The sequence below is a fragment of the Mus caroli genome, unplaced genomic scaffold (assembly GCF_978045245.1).
Source record: "Mus caroli unplaced genomic scaffold, Mus_caroli_1 scaffold_6, whole genome shotgun sequence".
In the NCBI taxonomy this organism is placed as follows: domain Eukaryota; kingdom Metazoa; phylum Chordata; class Mammalia; order Rodentia; family Muridae; genus Mus; species Mus caroli.
The window spans coordinates 46,327,811-46,350,936 of NW_028227261.1; the positions used below are offsets into that span (position 1 = coordinate 46,327,811).

Sequence of the window (23,126 nt, forward strand, 5' to 3'; positions counted from 1 at the left end):
AGAAATCAATCTTTGGCTCTATAGTAGTTTTAGGATAAAAGTAGTTACCCTACACACCACTTCTTTCATGGGATAAGGATTTTGTTTTGATTTTGTTTTTTTTCCTCCAGTCCTCTGTCTTTAACTTTTAAGGTATTTTAATAATGGACTGTGTGAGAGTAATGTGTTCCTATGGTGTGTTATGGCATGTTCTCTAGCTCTTTGGGGATATGCAAGATATTGATTCCTTGAGAATGTTGCCTAGTAGACTTTGATTTTGTATAGCTTCCCGCCCCCCCCCCCATTAATTCCTGTGTTTGAATATAAAAATAAGTCAAAAGTTTCCAAAACAGCTAACCAGTGTAGCTCCCTGCCATCTTGCTGCAATTTGATAGTCATGTTTTCTATTAGAAACCATGCACTACATAAAACTTGAGTGCCCTGTGTCTAAATAAGAGAAAACTGTCCCGAGCTCCCAAAACCTCACAGCAGTTTAGTGGGAGGAGGCAGACAGGCGAAAACAGTAACAGTGTGAAAACTGTGGCGCCCACAGCAGCACGAGTGACCAGGCAGCATCTGGCTCTTGGACAGTGTTTTGGAGCAAATGTCAGCTGGTGTTTCTGCACTAACAAGCGCGGTAGAGAGGCACCCGATGCAGAGCACCTGCCGTCTTTGCACTGCACAACAACCTGGGGCGGTGTAGGTTTCTGACACCCGTTTTAGGGAGCAATTTAAAGCTCAGAAGGGCTCGGTGGCTGGCTGTTAAACAGATTACAGATTCAGCCTGTTTGCTCCCTCCCACCGCATCCTTGTCCCTTATGCAAGGCATGGAAAGTCTCCGAGCCTAGTACTGCTAGTGTGCCCTGCCAGCCCTCCTCCTGTAGTTCTTCCTCTTCAAGCAAAACAAGGTTCTCGGATTTCTCTGCTTCGTCTAGCCTGCTTCCAGCGTCCTCAGCGCATCGGGTATTCCAGGGCTGTAGCAGTGGTGAATATTGCTGATGTCATTGTTTGCCTTATTGGGATTTTGCTCTTTGTCTCGCAGGGAGCTGTGATTGGTATAGACGACGAGGACGACAGCACCTTCACAATCACTGTCGATCAGAAAACCTTCCACTTCCAGGGTGAGCGGAAAAGATAGGTTCTCTCCTCAGTCCCACCTGCCTCCCTTCTCTCGTGGGTTGCTTGCTGAGTGACTTGAATGGTTTTGCAACTGACCCTGCATGAACGAGTGCACAGGAACCTTCTGGATGAAGTGGTACTGCAGGTTAGGCAGGGATTTGTATCTGCAGTGGATGCACATTAATTTGAAGCGACTGTGGATCTGGCTGCGATTGGAGATTAAAAATTTACAGGATAAAAATCAGTGAGAAGCGAGAGTAATGGGCTGCTGCTGCTGCTGCTGGCTTATGCTTACAGAAGGTTGCTGATGTTCTTTATCGAGGAGTGTGGTTCTGCCTCTGCATGAAGAGTCTGAAGGACTGATTGGGAAGGCTGCAGTGTTTGTCCGTGTGAAGCTCAAAATGTAAATTCAACTGAAGCTAGAGGCAGCCTTTGCCTGAAAGGTTTTGCTCTGCTTCAAGACTCCAAGTTTGCATTCATTCCATCTGCATTTCTGTGTCTTGTCTGCCAGCCATCATTGCTCTGCCATTATCCTTTCTGTAGTTAATAACTCCAATGCCATCTGCCACTGCTATGTTTCGGCATTGCATGCTATGGCTCACCGGTAGAAGGGGTAAGGTACTGTATGGTTGCTCTCATTCCATCTTGCTTTGAAAGCTCTAAACCAGCAGATGAAAGCTGATTTTAGTGGTCTGGTCCTAAGGACCTGTCGTCTGTGAGGAGTGCCTGTTAGTTTTGGTACTGGTGTTCTGTTGTCTTTTCTATCCAGAATAATGTCTGTTTTAGGTTTAAAGCAATCCAGGAAACTTAGAAATGAGACTATTTGGAGATGTTAGTACTTTCTCTGAACCTGTACGTGTGATCACTGTTGCAGTTGCCAGATACAGATCAAGGTGAATGAGTACCAAGTACAGTTACAGCTTAAAAATGTTGTAGTTGTGAGGTCTGCTGGTGGCCATATGTGCTATGTGAGGGCACTTAGGTCACTGTCATCCTACACTGGGACAGTACATCACAGTTGGTTTTCTTCATTGTCTTGTCTAAGAGATCGTCACATAGAAAGGAAAGATGTTGCCTATGAACAACAAAGACAGGCCAGTGTACTCAGCAGTGACATTTCTCATGTGTCATCATGCTTATCCTTAACATATTAACTGTGTTTGAGAATATTACTTGTTTAGAATTTCTTAAATGATGGTGCTCCCCTGGAAATTTCCATCCATTTAACTTCACAAAACATTTTAATCGTATTATAAGACAGCTCTGATTTTCCGGTTAAATATGCAGTGCTGCTCATAAGCCAAAGCAGGTAACTGGGACTCTTTACTCGAATGGAGTTGAATACTTCAGTGCAGTTCTAGCAGGAGCTGCTGGATGCAGGGCTGCAGCGCAGGGCTCTGCAGTTGCCGGGGAGGCCCCTCTGGGCTCCTGAAGCTTTGTTTGCTTGGTGGAAGGGCAGCCTTGGATCTCTGAGCAAAGGCTCCTTACCTTAAATTATTTATGTCGAACTGACCTCTTTAGCAGTTTTCTATTTATGTGGCTTGCTGATAAAACAAGACATTATTTAAGTGATAAAAATAAATAGGAATTTTCAAAATGAACTCTTAAGTTTCCAGAATGTTAGATTGTTTGTTCTCTAACATTTGTGGGGTGTCACACAGCAGGAACTTATATGAAGAACTTAAATTGCTCATTTATTTAGGTGATTAGGAAAATTACTTCAGACTTAGAAATACTTGCTTAGAAGATCTACAAATTTAATACAAAACATATTCAGTGTTTGATAGAGCTTACATTTTATAGTACTGGAAGCAAATTTAGCTTCATACATATTATAATAACATGTCTGAGTTTTACCTTTTTTCCTGTGCTGAGATAGAACCCAGGGTTTACATACAGCCCTGCCTGGGCTACAGAGTGAGACCCTATTGCCAAAAATTAAAAATAAAAAAGAAAGACAGATAAAAAGGAGTTTTATTGCTATGAAAGCCTATTAGGAAATTTTGATCAGAGAGCGGCGTGATGAGATTCCTATTTTACGGGGTAGCTCTGGCCACTGTCTTGAGAATAAGGTGTGGAGGGGTACAGACCTAGGAAACCATTTAGGAACTCGTTGTAGACAAGAAATAAGGGAGTGCTAGTGTCCATACTGCACCATCGGGGGTGGGAAGGGAGCAAACAGTGGTCGGATTAATCAGCTTTAGTAGCGTACAATTAACATGAAGTAAAATGCATGCCTGAGGGACTGGTGAGACCATGGCTTAGTGGGTGGAGCTCATGCTGCAAAGTGTGATGACTTTGATCCCTGGGACCCCGTTAAAGGTGGCTGGCTGAGAGGTGTCCTCTGGTCCCTCTCACATGCTGTGGTGTTCATGAACTCCCTCTGTCATATGTGCATGCATGTTTCACGTACGCTGAAACACATGGTGATAATAATGATAATGGCAGTAGTAGTAGTAGTAGCAGTAGTAGTAGTAGAAGTGAAAAATTTTCAAAAGACCTTCAGATTAAAATATTTAAAAATATATGTCTCATATAATTCAGTTTTTTATCAGCCTATTTATATATAGCTGCCACCACAATCAACATATGGAACATTTCTGCCACTCCAAAAGATTGTTTCCTTTTCAGACGCCCCCCCCCCCCTTCTAAGCCCTGGGCCAGGCGACACCGATCTGCTTTCTGTCTGTAGAGGTGAGCATGCCCCCTAGGGAGCGCCACACAAATGGGGTCATAACATGTGTCCTTGTGTTCCTTTTAGCTCAGAGCAGTGTTTTATAGTCCACCCGTATCATTGCATGGCTTTCTTACGTCTCCACTGGTAAGTCATCTTCTCTTCAATGATGCGTTCATTTTGAACGTTGAGTTGCAGCACATGACAGAAAGGCAAGTTGAGGTTGATTGGGTTTAAAAAAAAAATGGAGATGCCATTAACTAAAGTGGACAGTTCCACTGTTCTACAGTTTGAAGGAAAGGAGAACTTATTGGAGATGTTGAACTTGTAGTTTCTATATGCCATTCAGGGACAATTTCAAGTTAGAAAAATAAATATAGGGACTCATTGGCATAGAGACAGTGTTTATGGCCTTGAGAATTTGGGGATAACAGTAGAAAGAAAAAAGTCCAAACACTGAGCTTTGGGCCCTCGAACATGTACTTTAGAGGCTTGAAGATGAGGCAGAATCAGCAAAAGAGACTGCAACCGAAGGAGACAAAAAGCAAACGGAGCCTGGAGACAATGCTTCTAGGGGGAGAAGGATCTGCAGCAGGTCAGACGCTGCTGACAGACCAGGGAAGCACGCACTAAGAAATGATGCCATAATGGAGTTACTCACGAGGGCGTCTTGAAACCTTGAGAAGAGTAGCTATAAATCAGGGCTGAGTGCTTCAATCTACTGAAGAAATAGCAGGAGCAGAAGAGGGGCCTGCAGGCCTCGGGAGTTCAGGGAGATTTTAATTATGTGTAAGGACAAAGGAACAATGATAGTGTGTTTCTATGTTGACTGCAGTGATTCCATGGAGAGGAAGAGCTGATAATGCTAGAAGAGGGGTGAGGGGTGGGGACATGGGGTGTGTGTATGTTTTGGGGGGTAGTTGGATCAGCGTTCTGGAGAAGGCAAGAGCCGATGAGACCTGAACCAATGGAACCTACAACACAGCTGCAGGCATTGCTTTTGGCTAGGAGGATGGACAGTTTATCTGTGGTGAAATAGCTGTGGCTGGTGATGGATCCTGAACTGACCAAAGTGATGGCAATAGGGAAAGCAAAGAGGAACAGATTAGACAGGTGTAGGAGTAAATCAATGGGAATCGGTGATTGGTTGGAGGAGAATTTAGTCGTAGTGGTATTCTCGGCCTGGTTTATGATTGAACGTTGTCACATATAAAACAAACCAGAAGAGGAGTCTTGATGAACTTACTTTGGAGACACAGAGATGATGGAAACTGAATCTGAACTCCAGTGCAAGTGAAGAGAGAGCATACTATTGTTCAGTTGAGCTAGAAGCCTAAAGCCTGAATGACCAGGTAGGATTAAAGCTAGACAAAGACTGCAGTTTTGGGTCTTCATGTCTGATAATCAGATTTCAACTCCTGGAACCTACATGATGGAAGGAGAGAACAGACTCCCCAAAATTGCCTTCTGACCTCTGCACCTGTGCTGTGGCCCACATATGCACACACACACAGACACATCATCCACATTCAACATGAAATGAAATGTAAGGATAATAATAAAGACTAGTAGTGTGAAAGGGAAAGCTACTGTGCTTGGCCCAGTTGGTCAAGGCTCTGGGAGGGCTTGCTGAACATTGCCAGATTTTCCACTTCTTTCCAAGAGAAGTCAGATTTATTTATTTATTTTATTTTTTTACTCAAAGAGTATGCAAAATTTCCAAGTTTTAAAAAATTTTAAACAGTGTACCTTTGTGAGCTAAATAAAAGCCTTTGGATTAAAACCATGGCAGTAGTATCTATCGTTTATCTAGGAGATCTCAACAAGCAAAGAACCGATGGTCAAACCTCAGATCATACTAGGATGGAATGCCAACAGGCTGGGAGGAGCAATCACAGCAGTTAGGACAGAGGTGCACTTGTATCTGTGTTTATGAGTGTGTGCATGCTCATGTGTGGAAGTCAGACGTCTGTGTCAGGTGCCTCCCTCTATCTATCCTGCTCTACCTTACTTTTTTGAGGCAGGGTCCCTCCCTGAACTTGGTGCTCACACATTGGCTAGTCTGGTGGCCAGGTTAGCAAGCCCAGGGGAACTGCCTGTCTCAGCGTCAATAGTGCTGGGGTTGGATCTGAACTCAGGTCTTCATGCTTTCATGCTTGTGCAGCAAGCACTTACATCTTCCCAGCCCAGAAACGAATCATCTGAAGTTACTGTTTTTATAGATCAAAAGTAGACTCAGACTGGCATTTCATATGGCTCAAAATAATAGACGACAAGATAATCTATAGCTCACCTTAATGATTAGGAAAAGTCCAGTTGTTTGAATTTATATTGCAATAAGCTATATATGTATGTGTGTGTGTGTGTATCTTTGGTTTGAGACAAGGATGGCCTCAAAATGGGCCTGAGAGTGACCTTGAATGACTTACCTTTCTGCCTGAGCTTTCCAGGTGCTGGGATTGCAGGGTGAGATACTATGCCTGGCTTAGGAAATTGTTATCTTTGATGATTTAATGTGTGTAATGATTTATGACATTTTGGATATTGGGATGCTAATTATAGCAATCATTTGTTGAATGTTTACTTCATAAGAGGCATTACTTGGAATTCTACCTGTATTAAATCATGCAGCTCAAAGCTTTACAGAATAATTGCTAGTGCTATTTTTATCTTACAGTTAAGGAAACAAGGGGCTACACAGCACTAACATAAAGCAGAATTGGAAATTGAACGCAATACTCAGTACCCTTAGCTTTTGAGACAGGTTTTCACAAATTCTTGGCTGGCCCAGAACTCGATCTATGGGCAGAACTTCTGATCCTCCTGCCTCTCCATCCTGAGTGCTGGGATTACGGCTGTGCGTTACCTTGTCTGGTTTATGAGATGCTGAGGATCAAACCAAGAGCTTCACGCATACTGGGCAAGCTCTCTTGTATCCCCAACCCTAGCACTTGTTCTTGAGAGATGTTACTAGCTATAGTGAACTATCGTCTTACCAGGAAGGAACTAATGTAAAGTAGGACCTTTATATAACAATGCAGTTTAATGCAATTACAAAATGCTATGCCCTCAATGTTGCACTACTCAGAAGCAATGGCAGCGTGGTGATAGTAAAGCTATCCCAGCTATCAAATTGCTCCTGAGTAACCGATAGGAAGCAGACACTTTTCCACCCACTGTGGACGTTACTTGTGTAACTGCTAACCCGCAAGTGCAGAGAGCTTAGCTTCTTGTTTTAGAGTTGGAGAAAGTGAGTTTTAGGAAGCCCAAGTGGTAGAGCCAAGATTTGTGCTCAGCTCCATCTAGGTCAATGGTTCTTTCTTTCCTTTCTTCCTTTCCTTTCCTTTCCTTTCTTTTCTTTTTTTTTTTTTTTTTTTGGTTTTTTGAAACAGGGTTTCTCTGTATAGCCCTGGGTGTCCTAGAACTTGGAACTCACTCTATCGACCAGGCTGGCCTTGAACTCAGAGATCCACCTGCCTCTGCCTCCCAAGTGCTGGGATTAAAGGTGTGCACCACCACTGCCTAGTGAGGTCAGTGGTTCTTAAGTGTGTTTGCAGATAGAGCTTCAGCACCATGGGGGAGTGTGCTAGGAATGCATCTCTTGCCCTATGACTCAGCAGCTCTGGAATGTGTCCTCTCCAGTGATTATAATACACTTGAAAGCTGAAGATCCAGAGTCTAGATAAGTAGCTGTACTTACATACAAGTTTACTCTTGCAACAACCTTAGAATGGTCCTCAATGTATAGATGAGTGAGGTGTAGTGTCAAATGACTTGGTCTTGATTGTAGATTGCCCATAGTGTGCATGGTCTCATTTGTATTGAAGGGATCTCTTGGCTTCAGCAAACCTGAACTGTAAAAAAAAATTTTTTTTTTAAAGGTGAAAACTATGCATCTAGGCATGGTGGCAGGATTGTAAGTTTGAACATAGACTAAATTACATAGTGAGGCCCTGTCTCAAAAACAGGGGGGAGGGAGCTTTACTGAGGACATCTATTAAACAGTACAAACTTTAGTTAAATTTATCTGGCATATTTTATAGTGACACAAGTTTCCTGAGATAAAATATACCACTTTTAAGGATGGAAAAGAAGCTTAAGTTAGAGCTATGTAAGTCTCAGTGGAAAGAGTCATCTGTGGTTGGTCTGATAAACCACTGTTTTCAGCTCAGTCCATTAAAGCCTGATTATTTACTAAAGTGCAACCTAGTGCTCAATACTGAAGGAAAGTATTTAATTTTTTAAAAAGTCCTATTGATCAAGTATATCAGTGCATCGATGCTTCACTGCATTAATACCAGTCAACTTAGCACACACCCCCGTGGCCAAGATGCTTAGAATAGACGGTAAGTCATTAGGCTAAAGCATGGTTATAGGTTTGACCGTCTTCTACTTTGAGAGCACTGTTACCTCAGCATCATCACCAGCGAACAGATGTCACTGTCTTGGGTTGACTTAAGGTGTTTCCTCTGTTATGTTATGTTTCTGATTTTTATGTGGTAATGTTTCCAGTACAAAAAGTCACACATTTCATGTAAAGGAAGTAAAACAGCTCTAATTAATTCTGTAATTAGCTGGTTTAATTTCAGTGGTGCTCGGGATGTTTGTGTGGGTTGATAGAGCTGGATTCCTGTGTTGGGAGTTGGTTATATTGCTGTGGGAGGATTAGATCTCACTAGTGTACCTATGTTCTTCTTAATTTGTTTTCTACTTTCAGTCCTCCCTAGATATTTGAAATTATAATCTTCCCAAGTTTAATTATGAACTCCAGTATAGTGAGTAGCCAGTTAGACCTACCTCTCTAATCATTTTTATTTTTGTTAGTAATTTACATTTTATTCCACAATTCATTTTTCTTACTTGCTAAAATAAATTTTCAATGTGACAGTCTAAGGAGGGTATTGAAAAGATGACGCTAATTATCACTCCAGTCCTTCTTCCTGAAGGGAGGGACAGTGCCATTTCCTTGACCCTTCAGTCCCGTGTATGTTTAAGAACAACTTTTCCTGTGGCTAGTAGTAACTTTTATGTAGCCATGACATACCTGATGGAAACAACTTTAAGGGGAGAAATCTCATTCAGCTCATGGTTTCGAAGGCATAATTAGTGTACCATGCTGTAGAGGGCATGGCAGAGCGGTAAGTGGGAATGGGGTTTATTTGGGTGACTTCAGGAGCACAGACAACTGAAGGGAAATGTGTCATGGAAAGCCACATCTCAGCATGGGCGGTGACTCTTGGAAGCTTCAGTTGCTAGAGCTCCCTGCAGGCAGTCATCAGTCTCAAGCAAGTGCTGCTTATCTAACCTTGGGAGGAGACCTGTGGCTCTTACTTAGTAAGCAATCTTTTCAGTTTGGGACACATTGCTTGGTGTGTGCTGGTGTAGAGAGAGAGTAAAGATTCATAACGAAAGGAACGTTTCTACAAGCAGCATTGCAACTGCTCTACTTTTTTACCACATTATGTAGAAAATACTGAAAATAGAAGCTACTTTGTAAAACCAAAGACAACAACGAATCCAAAGATAAACTATGTTTTACACAATGGACCCTTTTCCCATAGTTAGTATTAAATTTTAAATAGCTATTTCTTTTGTTAAAATGATTATTTTACATACTCCCTAAGTACACCTGCATTACAAACATAGATCAGTAATTCTCAGAACTACCTGTTTCTAGAAGCTTGTTGTAAAGGAAGCACACAACCAGAAAAGGGAGAAAGAAAGAAAGTTTAACCACACACAGGAACTAGCATATCAAATACATTTAACAAAGTAGGAATTCCATTGCAATATCAAGGATTCAAAGCAGAAATACTAACATTACATATAATGTACATAGAATGTACTGCTACATATAGTGAGATTATTTTTCAAGCTGAATTGAAACCATAAAAGTTATATAAAAAGTTATATAAAAGTTATATAAAGTTTAGCAACAAACAACCATGGAAACGTGGAGACATGCTGCACCATCCATCAGTTAAAAAAAAACACAAAGCAGGTTTGGCCATTCCTGTCACCGAGAGGCAATTTCACCTCCTATCCTAAAACAAACCATCTCAACTAGTAGATTCCTGCATACTAATGCAGAATAGAACAGACATTACTGTGCTGGCCTGGCTAAGCCCCTCTAGCGGAGGATGACGGATGAGCAACCACAAAAGCAGGCTCTCAATGGCCAGAACTGTTTGAAATGGGGTTCTTCTTCTTGGGGTTAACAGGGTAACCACCTCCTAGTTGCAACTGGGGACTCTGGAGTGACTAAGTGTCCTGGTGTGTGCCTATGCAACCCTTCCAGTTCCTCTCTCACCTGGGAAGGGAGAAACTGGAAATGTATGTAGAAAACTCTAGGGTTCAATTTACTTCATCCAGTTTTGTTTTATTCTGGTTTGGTTTTGGATTTCTGGAGACAGGGTTTGTCTGTGTAGCCTTGGTTGTCCTGGACCTCACTCTGTAGACCAGACTGGATTTGAACTCAGAGATCCACCTACCTCTGCCTCCAGAGTGCTGGGATCAAAGGTGTGGCCCACCACTGCCTGGCCGCTAAGGGCCAGTTTAATGTTATGCTGGTCCTTCACAGGGATCACACCCACTCTAATGAGGTAGATAGTTTTATCCTCACCATACAGGAGTGGGCTTGAGGCTTGTATTAATTTGTATTTATGGTCAAACATGCAGGAAGTAACAGGGCCTAGATTTATATTGACAATTCTCATTATACAGTGCTGTTCGTTTCCACCTTACTTTCTTGTGATTCTGGGTCAGTCACTCTGACTTACATTTTATTATACCGGAGCCTCTTTGTATCCACATCACTTTCTCCCATTGCAGTATTATCAGTGTTTCATGGGAGTTGGTGTCGCCAGGGTTCTTCTGTGCTCAGTGTATATCCAAGCAGAGGTCGACACTGCCTGGGCCCACTGAGGCAAGGTTAACTGGGACATTGGTCAAAAAAGATGGTAGTGAGTCACATCACAAGGCATGCTCAGTTCCGTCACCAACTATTAGGGAGGCTTGGAAGCCTAGCCACAGGATGCATGGGAGTGTTCCCTGAATGCAGTTAATGACCAGGGAGTCAGACATGGACCTGTGCTCCATCTTCTTTCAGTTCTAGTCATGCTGCACAGTTCTCTTCTTATACCAGCAGAGGGAGCAGTTCAAAGTGTTCGAGGGGAAAAAGCCCAACACATCTTCCTAGTTATTTGTTCTGTTCAGAAACTTGGTTTTCCTAGGAAAACTGAAGTGGTGCCTGAAATGTTGATGGTGCACAGTGATCTGGTGCCTGAAATGTTGATGGTGCACAGTGATCTGGTGCCTGAAATGTTGATGGTGCACAGTGATCTGGTGCCTGAAATGTTGATGGTGCACAGTGATCTGGTGCCTGAAATGTTGACGGTGCACAGTGATCTGGTGCCTGAAATGTTGATGGTGCACAGTGATCTGGTGCCTGAAATGTTGATGGTGCACAGTGATCTGGTGCCTGAAATGTTGATGGTGCACAGTGATCTGGTGCCTGAAATGTTGATGGTGCACAGTGATCTGGTGCCTGAAATGTTGATGGTGCACAGTGATCTGGTGCCTGAAATGTTGATGGTGCACAGTGATCTGGTGCCTGAAATGTTGATGGTGCACAGTGATCTGGTGCCTGAAATGTTGATGGTGCACAGTGATCTGGTGCCTGAAATGTTGATGGTGCACAGTGATCTGGTGCCTGAAATGTTGATGGTGCACAGTGATCTGGTGCCTGAAATGTTGATGGTGCACAGTGATCTGGTGCCTGAAATGTTGATGGTGCACAGTGATCTGGCATAAACATAAACATAACTGTGTTTGTCGTGAGTGCTGAATTGATGACATTCGATAGCTGTGTCTAGATTGTCTTCTAGAGGATGGGGCTGAAGCTTGTGGGACCTGCAGGGTTAGAACTACAGTCTTGATCTAGAAGTGTATCCTTTCTGAAGGAAAGGCAAAGATATTGTATTAACAGCTTAGAGCTAAATATAGAAGAGAGAGGAAGTGGCTGCTGCTGTTTGCCCTGAGCAGAATTTTTTGGAGAAACTGGAGCCAGAATGAAACCTTCAGATGGAATGTTGTTCTTGATAATTCAGAAATGCCTTCCTGCTTCTCCACTCCACAGGAACATGCGCACACTTCTCTTTTTAAGTACAAAAGCTTCCCCCCCACAGGAGCTAAAGAATGTCAAGTTTTTTTCTAAGCATTTTATTAAAGTATAAGCATTTTATAAAGTAGCATACATTCATTACTATAATTTCTTGTAGGCTTCTGTTACTTTGTTAGGTCTTATCTAATTGATCTTGTTTATTTCAAAAGCAAACAAAAGAATTAGTAGCTGATTCATTTTTCACGTGTCACTTGCTTTGTTATAGTCTTTTTCATAAATTTTACTTATTATTTCATTTTTATTGGCTTGTCTCACCCTGCAGTCTGGACCTGGAACTCTATCTAGACCAAACTGGCTTTGAACTGAGGGGTGGTCCCCCTGACTCAGCTCTCCAAGTGCTGGGCATTCAGGCATGAGCTGCCACACCTAGCTCCTTCCTGATTTTTTTTTTTTTTTTTTTTTTTTGGTTTTTCGAGACAGGGTTTCACTGTGTAGCCCTGGCTGTCCTGGAACTCACTCTGTAGACCAGGCTGGCCACGAACTCAGAAATCCACCTGCCTCTGTCTCCTGAGTGCTGGGATTAAAGGCATGCGCCACCACGCCCGGTTTTTTTTTTTTTTGTTTGTTTGTTTTTAAATAGGCATTGATTTCTCCTCCCCTTTTTTTCTTTATTAATCCAAGTAAAGTGATTATATTTTCCTTTCCTTTTGACCTTCTGTATGTCTCCTTGTGAACTGAGACTTGGTTTGGCCCCTTAAAATCACCCTCTTTTGCCCCACTCTTCCCTCTCATCCCAAAATGCATTAAAGAGAAATTCTCATTTTTTCCCATAATAACATGTGTTTGAATACTTCTTACTCATAAATTCAGTAAAACTTTTATTATTTTCTTAAAGACAAGTCCTGAAATACGGCTTTGGCTTACTTGATATTTGTTATGTATCCCAAGCTGGTTTTGAATTCAAATCCTCCCACCTAAGCTTCCAGAGCTCTGGGATTGCATGCAGGTATTGTACCATTAGCTTCTAGGGCTAGAGAGATGGCTCAGTGGATAAAGCACTGCCACCCAAGCCCGAGGACCTGAGTATGGATTCCTAGAACCCATGGGAAAAGCTGGTGACAAGCTTAGCGTCAGTGAGAGACCTTGCCTAACATAGGTAGAGAGTGATTGAGGAAAATGCCTGACTTCACACATACACATATTCACATATGTGCATACATGTTCATGCACATATACAAATGCACACACCCCATGTACAACTTGTACACGTGTGAACACACACCTACATACACACTCATGTGCATGCACACACTTTAAACAGCAAACAAACCACTTCTGACAGTTGAGGCTTATCAGATTTTAGGATTGACTACGTCAGAGGCTTTTTAAGCCATAAGTAAAAAATTTGGAGTCATCTTGTTTTTCATCTTGTATATTCTTTTGTTGTGTTTTGTTTAAGGTTTTGCTGGGCTGGCCTGGACTGACAGTCCTCTTCTGATTCCTGAGGGCTCCAGCAGTTGGGGCTTACCAGCCCTCTTCTCTGTATTGTGGTACTATACCTCCATTTTTCAAGCTAACTGAATCTTTTCTTGTTCTGTGTCTGCCTCTCCTTGTATTGTGTGATGGAAAGGCCCATCACTTTGTCCACTCGCTCCTCCTCCTCTGTCTCCTAAGTCTGTACTGTGGCTTGGGTCTTTATCCCTTCTTATGCTCACACTCACTGCCTCCCCATTACTCCCTCGCCCCCTTCTTGGTCTCTATGCTATGTGAGCACTTTCCTGATTAATGCCTATGTCAGTTCTCTAAAACCACAGCCTTCCTAAATGTTCCTACATTCCATGTCCTAAAGTCTTGCTTTTTTAAAGTTAAGGAATAGTGACTAACTGACCCTTTTAGTCCTTTACTAAAACCTGAAGTTAAAGCAGTATAGACAGTCCCTGCAGGAGCTAAGTGTTAGTATATATTTGCATATCAAGGATTTTTATTGAGTAGGAATTATTTGACTGAGAAGCATGTGATTGATGAGTGAATAGAAAAGAGCTCATGTTTTTCATTGTCTTTGCCTGAATGAGCAAACTGTTCTAGTATAATGCTCACTCTGTTCTGGAGACTCACAGTATTGCTTTAGAGAGTCAAAACAGACGTGTGGAGGAGAAACACATTTGTAAATATTTACATGCACATTGACAGTTTAGAGACTTCAGCTATAACTATTAATAAATCTTTGAAGGAGCCGATTATGGAAGATTTAATAAGATATCAAGCAAAAATAATTTCTTAGGGACTCTTAACTTGCTGGGCCTGGTGGCGAATGCCTGTAATCTCAGTGCTTGGGAGGCAGAAGCAGACAGATCTCTTAGTTCAAGTCCAGCCTGGGTTCTATAGTGAGTTCCAGGACAGCCAGAGCTACATATTGAGACCTTGCCTCAATAAATAAATAGATAAACAAATAAATAAATAAATGAAAAGAAAGCCCAGTAATAAGATCAGTGACTCATCAGTTCTCATTCAGCAAATATTTTGTTAAGCAATTGTTTCCTGATGAGCTTCTAGCTGGTTGGGATATGTCAAAAAGTACAGAACTTTGCTTCTGTGGAGCTTAGTATTCAGTGGCAGGAGAGATGGACAATAAATAATAACCATGAGCTGTATGTATGTTAAAGGCATAGGCTTCTGATTGTTACTGTTAGTTGTCAACTTGACAGACTGTAGAAGCAAGTCCTGGGACGCAGGCCTTTGGGCGTGCTTGTGGAGGATAGTCTTGGCTGCATTCAGTGATGTGGACAGACCCATCTTAACTGTAGGCAGAACCATTCCCTGGGCTTGGGGTCCTGAACTGGATAAAAAGAGGAAGGGGACTGAGCCACAGCATGCCTTGTTGCTTTCTGCTTGTGGGTAGAGGTGATGAGCTGCTGTGAGCCCCTGCTGCCCTGACTCCCTGCTGTGACTGGCACCCTGAGCTAAAATAAAACCTTTCTCCCTCAAGTGCCTTTTATGAAAGCATTTTATCACAGCATCAGGGAAAAACAAACAAGCAAGCAAAGACAAGGCTGGTCAGGAGACTTCACTGAGAAAAGGCACCATTCTAGCGGACAAATGACCATTTGTTCTATAATTGTGAGTACCGGATTAGCTGCTAAGAAAATGATAGTGTTAGAGAATCAAGAAAATGTGGACCAGATTCCAGTCCAGAACTCAGGGAGTACATAGCTGACTTAGGGAAGTTGGGGTGTGGTGTGGTCATAAACCTGGAACCCTCTACCTGCTTTGATTGAAAGGTACACAAGGTATAAGATACACAGATCTTTCTCTCTGCTCTCCCCTCTAACTAACATAAGTTAGAAGGGAGCCTTTTAAAACCATAATTCTTAAACCTTCTGACTATCAAAGCACTGGCTTATTAGAGTTGGTTGTGGGATCATTCTTTTCCCATGCCACCTTACTGGCTTCTGAAAATAGCTTCTTCTGGGGATCTGTCTCAGTGAGCAAGCTTTGGCACAGCATGCAATTGTGAAGACTCAGGTTGACCACTAGCACTGCACAAACAAATCAAAACATTCTGACTGTTCAACATGTCAGTTGCTTTTTGAGCCTCTTAATTATCTAAGTGGAATGCAATCGTTTAGCTTCCATCCATCCATCCATCCATCCATCATGTAGTACTCAAGGTACCTTGCTAGGTACTTACAATATAGCAGCAAATAACACTGGCCAAACTCTGTTTTCTGGGTACTTAGAATTCAGTGAAGTAATCCAGTAAGACATTACATATATGTCAGCAGTTCTCACATGTCTTAATAGGTCTTTTAAAATAATATGGCTCCAGAAAACTTGTATTTACATGTGTATATTATAGTAACATTTACAAGTTTAGAAATTAAAAAAGATTTTAAACATTTAAACATATAGGTCAGTATTGTTGCAATTCCCAGTGAACTCTACTCAAATCAACCTGGCAGTGGGGTAATGCGTTCCTTGCTATCCATCCCAATGTTCTGGGTTCTTGAATGAAAGAAACATATACACATGCAGCCTTATATTTTAATATGCCTTAAATAGTTCAATGGCTGGGCCACTCCCAAGCCTTCATGTGGCTAACAGCCCCCCTCCATATTCTTGAGTTATTACTTACTAAAACCTATATTCCATCATTGTTGCCCTAGATCCAGTGGGGTGTGTGTGTGTGTGTAGGGGGGGGAGACTGGGGCTGCTCTTCCCCGGTGCTTACGTGTTGGCTGTCTCTCTGTCCTGCCTTCTCAGGTGTGACACTAACCCTTTCCCAGTATGGTGACTATTGCTTGGCAATCCTAGAAGTACTTCCTCTGTTGGCTGCCAGCAACTTGATTTACCAGTCAAAACCAACTGGGGACAGGGCCCCTCCGAGACTTACTAGCAGACATGAGGATTCCAGTGTAATGTTGGGGACCAAATTAACACAACTATCATTAGACCAAATCCACAACACAGTATTACTAAGAACCAGGTGTGATTGTATACTGCTATACACTAACACTCAAGGCTGAGGCTGTAAGTTTAAGGCCAGACTGGGCAATATATTTGAGTTCTAGCACTGCCTGAGATACATAGTGGAACTAGGTCAAAAAACAACCATCAATAACAAAATCTTGTGATATCAATAGAACCATTTCATTAATAGACACTGTAAACTCTCCCTGGAATACAGGCTGTCTTTATTCATTCTGAGGGAAATACCTGCCAGATACCCCAAGTGTGAATAATTTTTCTGTTTGGGTTTTGTTCTTTTTTTGTTTAAGACAGGGTCTTCCTGTGTAGCCCAGAATGGTTTGAAATCACTGTGTAGTCCAGGCTGGCTTTGAACTTGTGTTGATCTGCCTCAGACTCTCAAGTGCTGGGATTATCCATATGTACCATTTTGCCATGCTTGGCTATCAGGCTTTTTGGGTTTGGTTTTTAAATATAAAAATGATGTCCTGTGAATGCCAGGCAGTTTACAACTCAGTTTTTTCCCTTGTGGTGACCATTGGCTTTGAAACACACAGAAGCGTTTTGTTCACATCTCCTATTTGTTCTTACAGCTGTTTGATAAACGTGGACCAATTCTTGAGATTTCAAATATGTTTTTTTAACTTTTTCCAATTTTTTATTAGGTATTTTCTTCATTTACATTTCAAATGCTATCCCGAAAGTCCCCTATACCCTCCTCCCACCCTGCTCCCCTACCTACCCACTCCCACTTCTTGGCCCTGGCGTTCCCCTATATTGAGGCATATAAAGTATGCAAGACCAAGGGGCCTCTCTTCCCAGTGATAGCTGACTAGGCCATCTTCTGCTACATATGCAGCTAGAGACATGAGCTCTGGGGGTACTGGTTAGTTCATATTGTTGTTCTACCTATAGGGTTACAGACCCCTTCAGCTCCTTGTGTACTTTCTCTAGCTCCTCCATTGTGGGCCCTGTGTTCCATCCAATAGCTGACTGTGAGCATCCACTTCGGTGTTTGCCAGGCACTGGCATATGTATTTATTCCCTAACGTGAATTCTAAGGGAAACAAAGTCTGTCTTTCCCCCTCCTGCCAGCATGGGCAGGGGAGATTGTAAGAGCTACTCTGACAGCCTGGAGCTGTTGCCTTCACTCATGCTCAAGGATTTTCATCAGAGCTGCCCTTGCGACATCAGTACAGACAACACAGTTTAAAACTTAGGATGTTTAGTAAGATCCCCTTGTCCTAATTGGGTCTTGACTGTGATTGTATCTTTTATTTTACCTGATTTTGTTGGGGTCCAAAAAACCAAAACATCTCAGGCAGCCACAAGAATCCAGCAAAGCAAGATCTTTATTTGAAATAGGCAGCAAAAACTGACAAGTCAGAGAAAACAGCACAGACTTGGGAGTTTACTGTGTCCCCAAAGGCAAGTTGCACAGTATATTTAGAGTGAAATTATAAAGAGAAGTGGGGTCTAGGTGAGCTGCAGGGATATCTAATTGTATTTTGACATTAAGCGTTACACAAAGGAATATCGGTTGGAGTCTGGGCCTTATTCAGAGTATAGGGCTTCAAGGACATTTAGTCCAGAACGGTAAGTCAGAGCAATAAGGGGACAAAGGAATTGGTTTCTGGGCCTAGGACCATAAACTCAGTTTAACTCTTCCAGCAAAATGGAGACGTTGTCCCCGAGATGGCTGGACTCAGACAACTGACTCCTAACATTTTCACTGTGGGCCTGTGAGGTATGAAATACAGGATGTGATTCAGGGTTATTTAAAAACCATCCTCAGGTCATACTCTAAAGCAGTGAGGTTGGGACTTGAACCCATTTTCAGACCAGAGTTTCTGGCTCATTCTGTCTGTGTCATACACACTCCTCCGAGTTAGAAAAGGGAGGTTCTCATCTCTAGTGGTGTGCTTTGCATAGAAAAAAAAAATGGGACAAGAGGAGGAATAAATAAATAAATAAATTTAACAGCCATCGTTATCTGAAGCCTAGAGACTAAATTCAGATTCTGCTGTTGAAAATTTCTGAACTTTCCTATCTCTGGTTTTGTATTATTGGCAAGATAGAGGCTGACTGAGACAGGGTTTCTTTGTATTGCCCTGGCTGTCCTGGACCTCACTCCATAGGCCAGGCTGGCCTCGAACTCAGAGATCCACCTGCCTCTGCCTCCCAAGTGCTGGGATTAAAGGTGTGCATTACCATCATCTGGCTGAAGTTAAATTCTTAATCCTCCTGCTTCAGCCTTTTAAGGTTGGGGTTATAGGTGTGTGCTAGCATGTATTAGCATGTACAGACTAAACTTTGTTTCCTTATGCTGAAAAAATAAAGGTAATATCTATTTCATGTAGTTACTGTGAGAATTTGTTTAATATTTTTAGAACTCTTTGCATAAATCAAGTGCTCAGTAGATTTAGTTTGGTTGTTTGCACAGACAGGGTTCAGTCTTCAGCTGAGGGAACAAAAGCTGGGACTTAAGATGCACCTTAGCAGTAAGGTGAAACCAGGGTTTAGTATGTCATGGAAGAGCATACTGGGAAGGGGGACTGACAGGTAGACTGGGCTTGTGGATGAGAGCTCTAAACTGTTGCTCAGATCTGTGTCCCTCCAGCGTAGGACAATGGCTGGAATGTGGAAGATGGATTTCTATAGTACCTGAGAAAAGGAATATTGACCTTAAGGAAGGAGAAAGCACACCCCCTTATCATGAGTAGCATGTGTGGAAGAAGCGACATTTCAGTGTAGCCTAGAAGACATAGAGTTTGGAAAAGTGTAGGTAACAGAGACTTAGAGTGAATGAGGAGATGACCTCACTGTAATTATGTATAACAATGTATTTGTTACTTTTCTCGTCATTGAAAAGAAAAACCTGAGCCACTTAACCTGGAGACTCAGTCCATGGTGACAGGGAAGGAAGACACTTAGTGATAGCTGCTCAGTCTTGGTAGCCTGTGGTGGGTCTTGTTTATCTCTTGGAGGACAGGATACCAAGAACAGCACAGAAGTGGGGAAGGCTATAACCTTCAAGTCTTCCCCTGGTGGCTTGCATCTGCCAGCTAGGCCCGACATCCCTAAGAGTCCACTATCTCCCAAAATAGCGCCACCAGCTGGGGATGGAGTGTTGAAACACATGAGAGTATGGGGGACAGTTCAGTCTGCCTATAATAGTAGGCATGCCATTGTATTTTCCAGGAGATGGTACGTTACTGGAGATCATGGGCTGTCTTATGCTTGCTCATATCCCAAGCATTTGGGGGCTCAGTAGATATTTGGGAGTGTCTGAGCAGTTAATCTTGTGAACATGGTTTTTGAGTAATATTTTGCAATAATTGTCAGAAATGAGTTTTTCCTATAAAGGTTGATTCTTCTGTTTACTTAAGTTGCAAAGCAGCCAAATTTCTACCTCCTTTTGTAAACAGGCAGTCATGTGTTCATAGTAGTTGTGTGTCTTAAAGGAGAAGAAAGCACAACATTAGGAAAACAGATTCCTACGTAGAGGAGCAGACATGGTCAGCTGTGGGGTGTCAGACTGTGTTCAGATCTGCTGTTTGTGGTTTGGGTTGTATACTTTGAGAAAGGTTGTCTTCTTAAAGATTTGAGATTCTTAAGTATGCTTAGTTTAGGAGCTGCAATAACTGTACCAACAAAGCTAAGATTTGGAGCTGGAGAGCAGGCTCAGTTGTTGAGAGCACTTGCTACTCTGGCAGAGTACATGGGTTCAGTTCCTGGCACTCAGATTGTGGCTCCCAGCTGTCTTAACATTCACTTCTAGGGCATCCAACAGCCTCTCTGACCTCCTTTGGCACCGGGCATATTCATAAACAAAGCACCCATACACATAAACAATGCCTTTTTAAAAGAAAAAAATCAAAACCTTGAAAATCCAGTAACAGTGGACAAATATTGTTTTCCCTCCGTGCGTTATATAAAACACGCATTACTGGGAATTAGAATTTACAAATAGTTCCTCTTCCTTCTTTCTTTTCTCTTCTTTCTTTCTTTCTTTCTTTCTTTCTTTCTTTCTTTCTTTCTTTTTCCTTTCTTTCTTTCTTTCTTTCTTTCTTTCTTTCTTTCTTTCTTTCTTTCTTTCTTTCTTTCTTTCTTTCTTTCTAAAGATTTATTTATTTATTATATGTAAGCACACTGTAGCTGTCTTTAGAGACTCCAGAAGAGGGCATCAGATCTCATTACAGATGGTTGTGAGCCACCATGTGGTTGCTGGGATTTGAACTCAGGATCTTCAGAAGAGTAGTGCTCTTAACCGCTGAGCCATCTCTCCAGTCCTACAAACAGTTTCTTTCTTTCTTTTTTTTTTATTAGATATTTTCTTCATTTACATTTTAAATGCTATCCTGAAAGTCCCCTATACTCTCTCCCTGCCCTGCCCCCCTACCCACCCACTCCCACTTCTTGGCCCTGGCTTTCCCCTGTACTGGGGCATATAAAGTTTGCTAGACCAAGGGGCTTCTCTTCCCAATGATGGCCAACTAGACCAACTTCTGATACATATGCAGCTGGAGACACGAGTTCTGGGGGTACTGATTAGTTCATATTGTTGCTCACCTATAGGGTTGTAGACCCCTTCAGCTCTTGGGTACTTTCTCTAGCTCCTACATTGCAGGCTCTGTGTTCCATCCAATAGATGACTGTGAGCATCCACTTCTGTATTTGCCAGGCACTGGCAAAGCCTCACAGGAGACAGCTATATCAGGGTCCTTTCAGCAAAATCTTGCTGGCGTATGCAATAGTGTCTGGGTTTCATGGCTGATTATGGGATGGACCCCCCGGGTGGGGCAGTCTCTGGATGGTCCATCCTTTAGTCTTAGCTCTAAACTTTGTCTCTTCAACTCCTTCCATGGATATTTTATTCTCTATTCTAGGGAGGAATGAAGTATCCACGAGTTGGTCTTCCTTCTTGATTTTCTTGTGTTTTGGAAGTTGTATCTTGGGCTAATATCCACTTATCAGTGAGTGCATATCAAGTGACTTCTTTTGTGATTGGGTTACCTCACTCAGAATGATATCCTCCAGATACATCCATTTGCCCAAGAATTTCATAAATTCATTGTTTTAAATAGCTGAGTAGTACTCCATTGTGTAAATTAAATGTACCACATTTTCTGTATCCATTCCTCTGTTGAGGGACATCTGGGTTCTTTCCAGCTATTATAAACAGGGCTTCTATGAACATAGTGGAGCATGTGTCCTTATTACCAGTTGTAACATCTTCTGGGTATATGCCCAGGAGAGGTATTGCTGGATCTAGCGGTAGAACTATGTCCAGTTTTCTGAGGAACCGCCAGACTAATTTCCAGAGTGGTTGTACAATCTTGCAAACCTACCAGCAATGAAGGTGTGTTCCTCTTTGTCCACATCCTCGCCAGCATTTTTGATCCTAGCCATTCTGACTGGTGTGAGGTGGAATCTCAGGGTTGTTTTGATTTGCATTTCCCTGATGATTAAGGATGTTGAACATTTTTTCAAGTGCTTCTCAGCCCTTCAGTATTCCTCGGTTGAGAATTCTTTGTTTAGCTCTGTACTCCATTTTTTAATGGGGTTATTTGAATTTCTGGAGTTCAGTTCCTTGATCTCTTTGTTTATATTGGATATTAGTCCCCCTATCAGTTTTAGGATTGGTAAAAATTATTTCCCAATCTGTTGGTGGCCTTTTTGTCTTATTGACAGTATCTTTTGCCCTACAGAAGCTTTGTAATTTTATGTGGTCCCTCCCATTTGTCGATTCTTGATCTTACAGCACAGACCATTACAGTTCTGTTTAGGAATTTTTCCCCTGGGCCCATATCTTTGAGGGTTTTTCCCCACTTTCTGCTCTATAAATTTCAATGTCTCTGGTTTTATGTGGAGTTCTTTGATCCACTTAGACTGGAGCTTTGTACAAGGAGATAAGAATGGATCAATTCACATTCTTCTACATGATAACCACCAGTTGTGCCAGCACCATTTGTTGAAAATACTGTCTTTTTTCCACTGGATGGTTTTAGCTCCCTTGTCAAAGGTCAGGTGACCATACGTGTGTGGGTTCATTTCTGGGTCTTCAATTCTATTCCATTGATCTGTCTGTCACTGTACCAGTACCATGCAGTTTTTATCACAATTGCTCTGTAGTATAGCTTGAGGTCAGGCATGGTGATTCCCCCACAGGTTCTTTTGTCTACAGTTTTTTTTTTTTATTATTACGTATTTTCCTCAATTACATTTCCAATGCTATCCCAAAAGTCCCCCATACCCCCCCCCCAATTCCTTACTCACCCATTCCCATTTTTTGGTCCTGGCGTTCCCCTGTACTGGGGCATATAAAGTTTGCGTGTCCAATGGGCCTCTCTTTCCAGTGATGGCCGACTAGGCCATCTTTTGATACATATGCAGCTAGAGTCAAGAGCTCGGGGTACTGGTTAGTTCATACAAACAGTTTATTAATGATTTTTTTCTGGCTGTTTGTTTGATTATTAAAACATATCTTTTTTTTTGGCTGTGTGTCTAACAATATTATCTATTTTATGAACTAGTATAACTATATTATGCAACTTTCTTAAACCTCCCAACCTCCCAATAGTCTCATCCTCACAGGCGATACTGTCATCCCACAGTACAGATGAGACACTTAAGGCTCAGAGGGCATCAAAAACGTGTGAAGGTCCAGGTTTATAAGGGCAGAGCTGGGAATGACCCGGGTTTGGACCCAGGAGCCACCCTCATAGAACGTAAGAGATAATGGTGAGAGTTGTTTTGTGGGAAATT

The 23,126-nt window shown here is 42.1% G+C and overlaps 1 protein-coding gene across 10 annotated transcripts in view; it reads left to right on the forward strand.

The window, feature by feature from the left end:
- Osbpl9 (oxysterol binding protein like 9) overlaps positions 1-23,126 on the forward strand; it is a 142,837-nt gene that overhangs the window by 44,690 nt on the left and 75,021 nt on the right. For 4 of the 10 annotated variants that reach the window (XM_029476196.2, XM_021159244.2, XM_021159245.2 and 1 more), the window contains exon 3: positions 1,022-1,100. In XM_029476196.2, coding sequence (XP_029332056.2) covers positions 1,022-1,100 — 79 coding nt within the window. Of the gene's footprint in view, positions 1-679; positions 943-1,021; positions 1,101-3,730; positions 3,793-23,126 lie in introns of those variants that run through there. The other 6 variants (XM_085839100.1, XM_085839099.1, XM_085839101.1 and 3 more) reach the window with 5 other exon arrangements.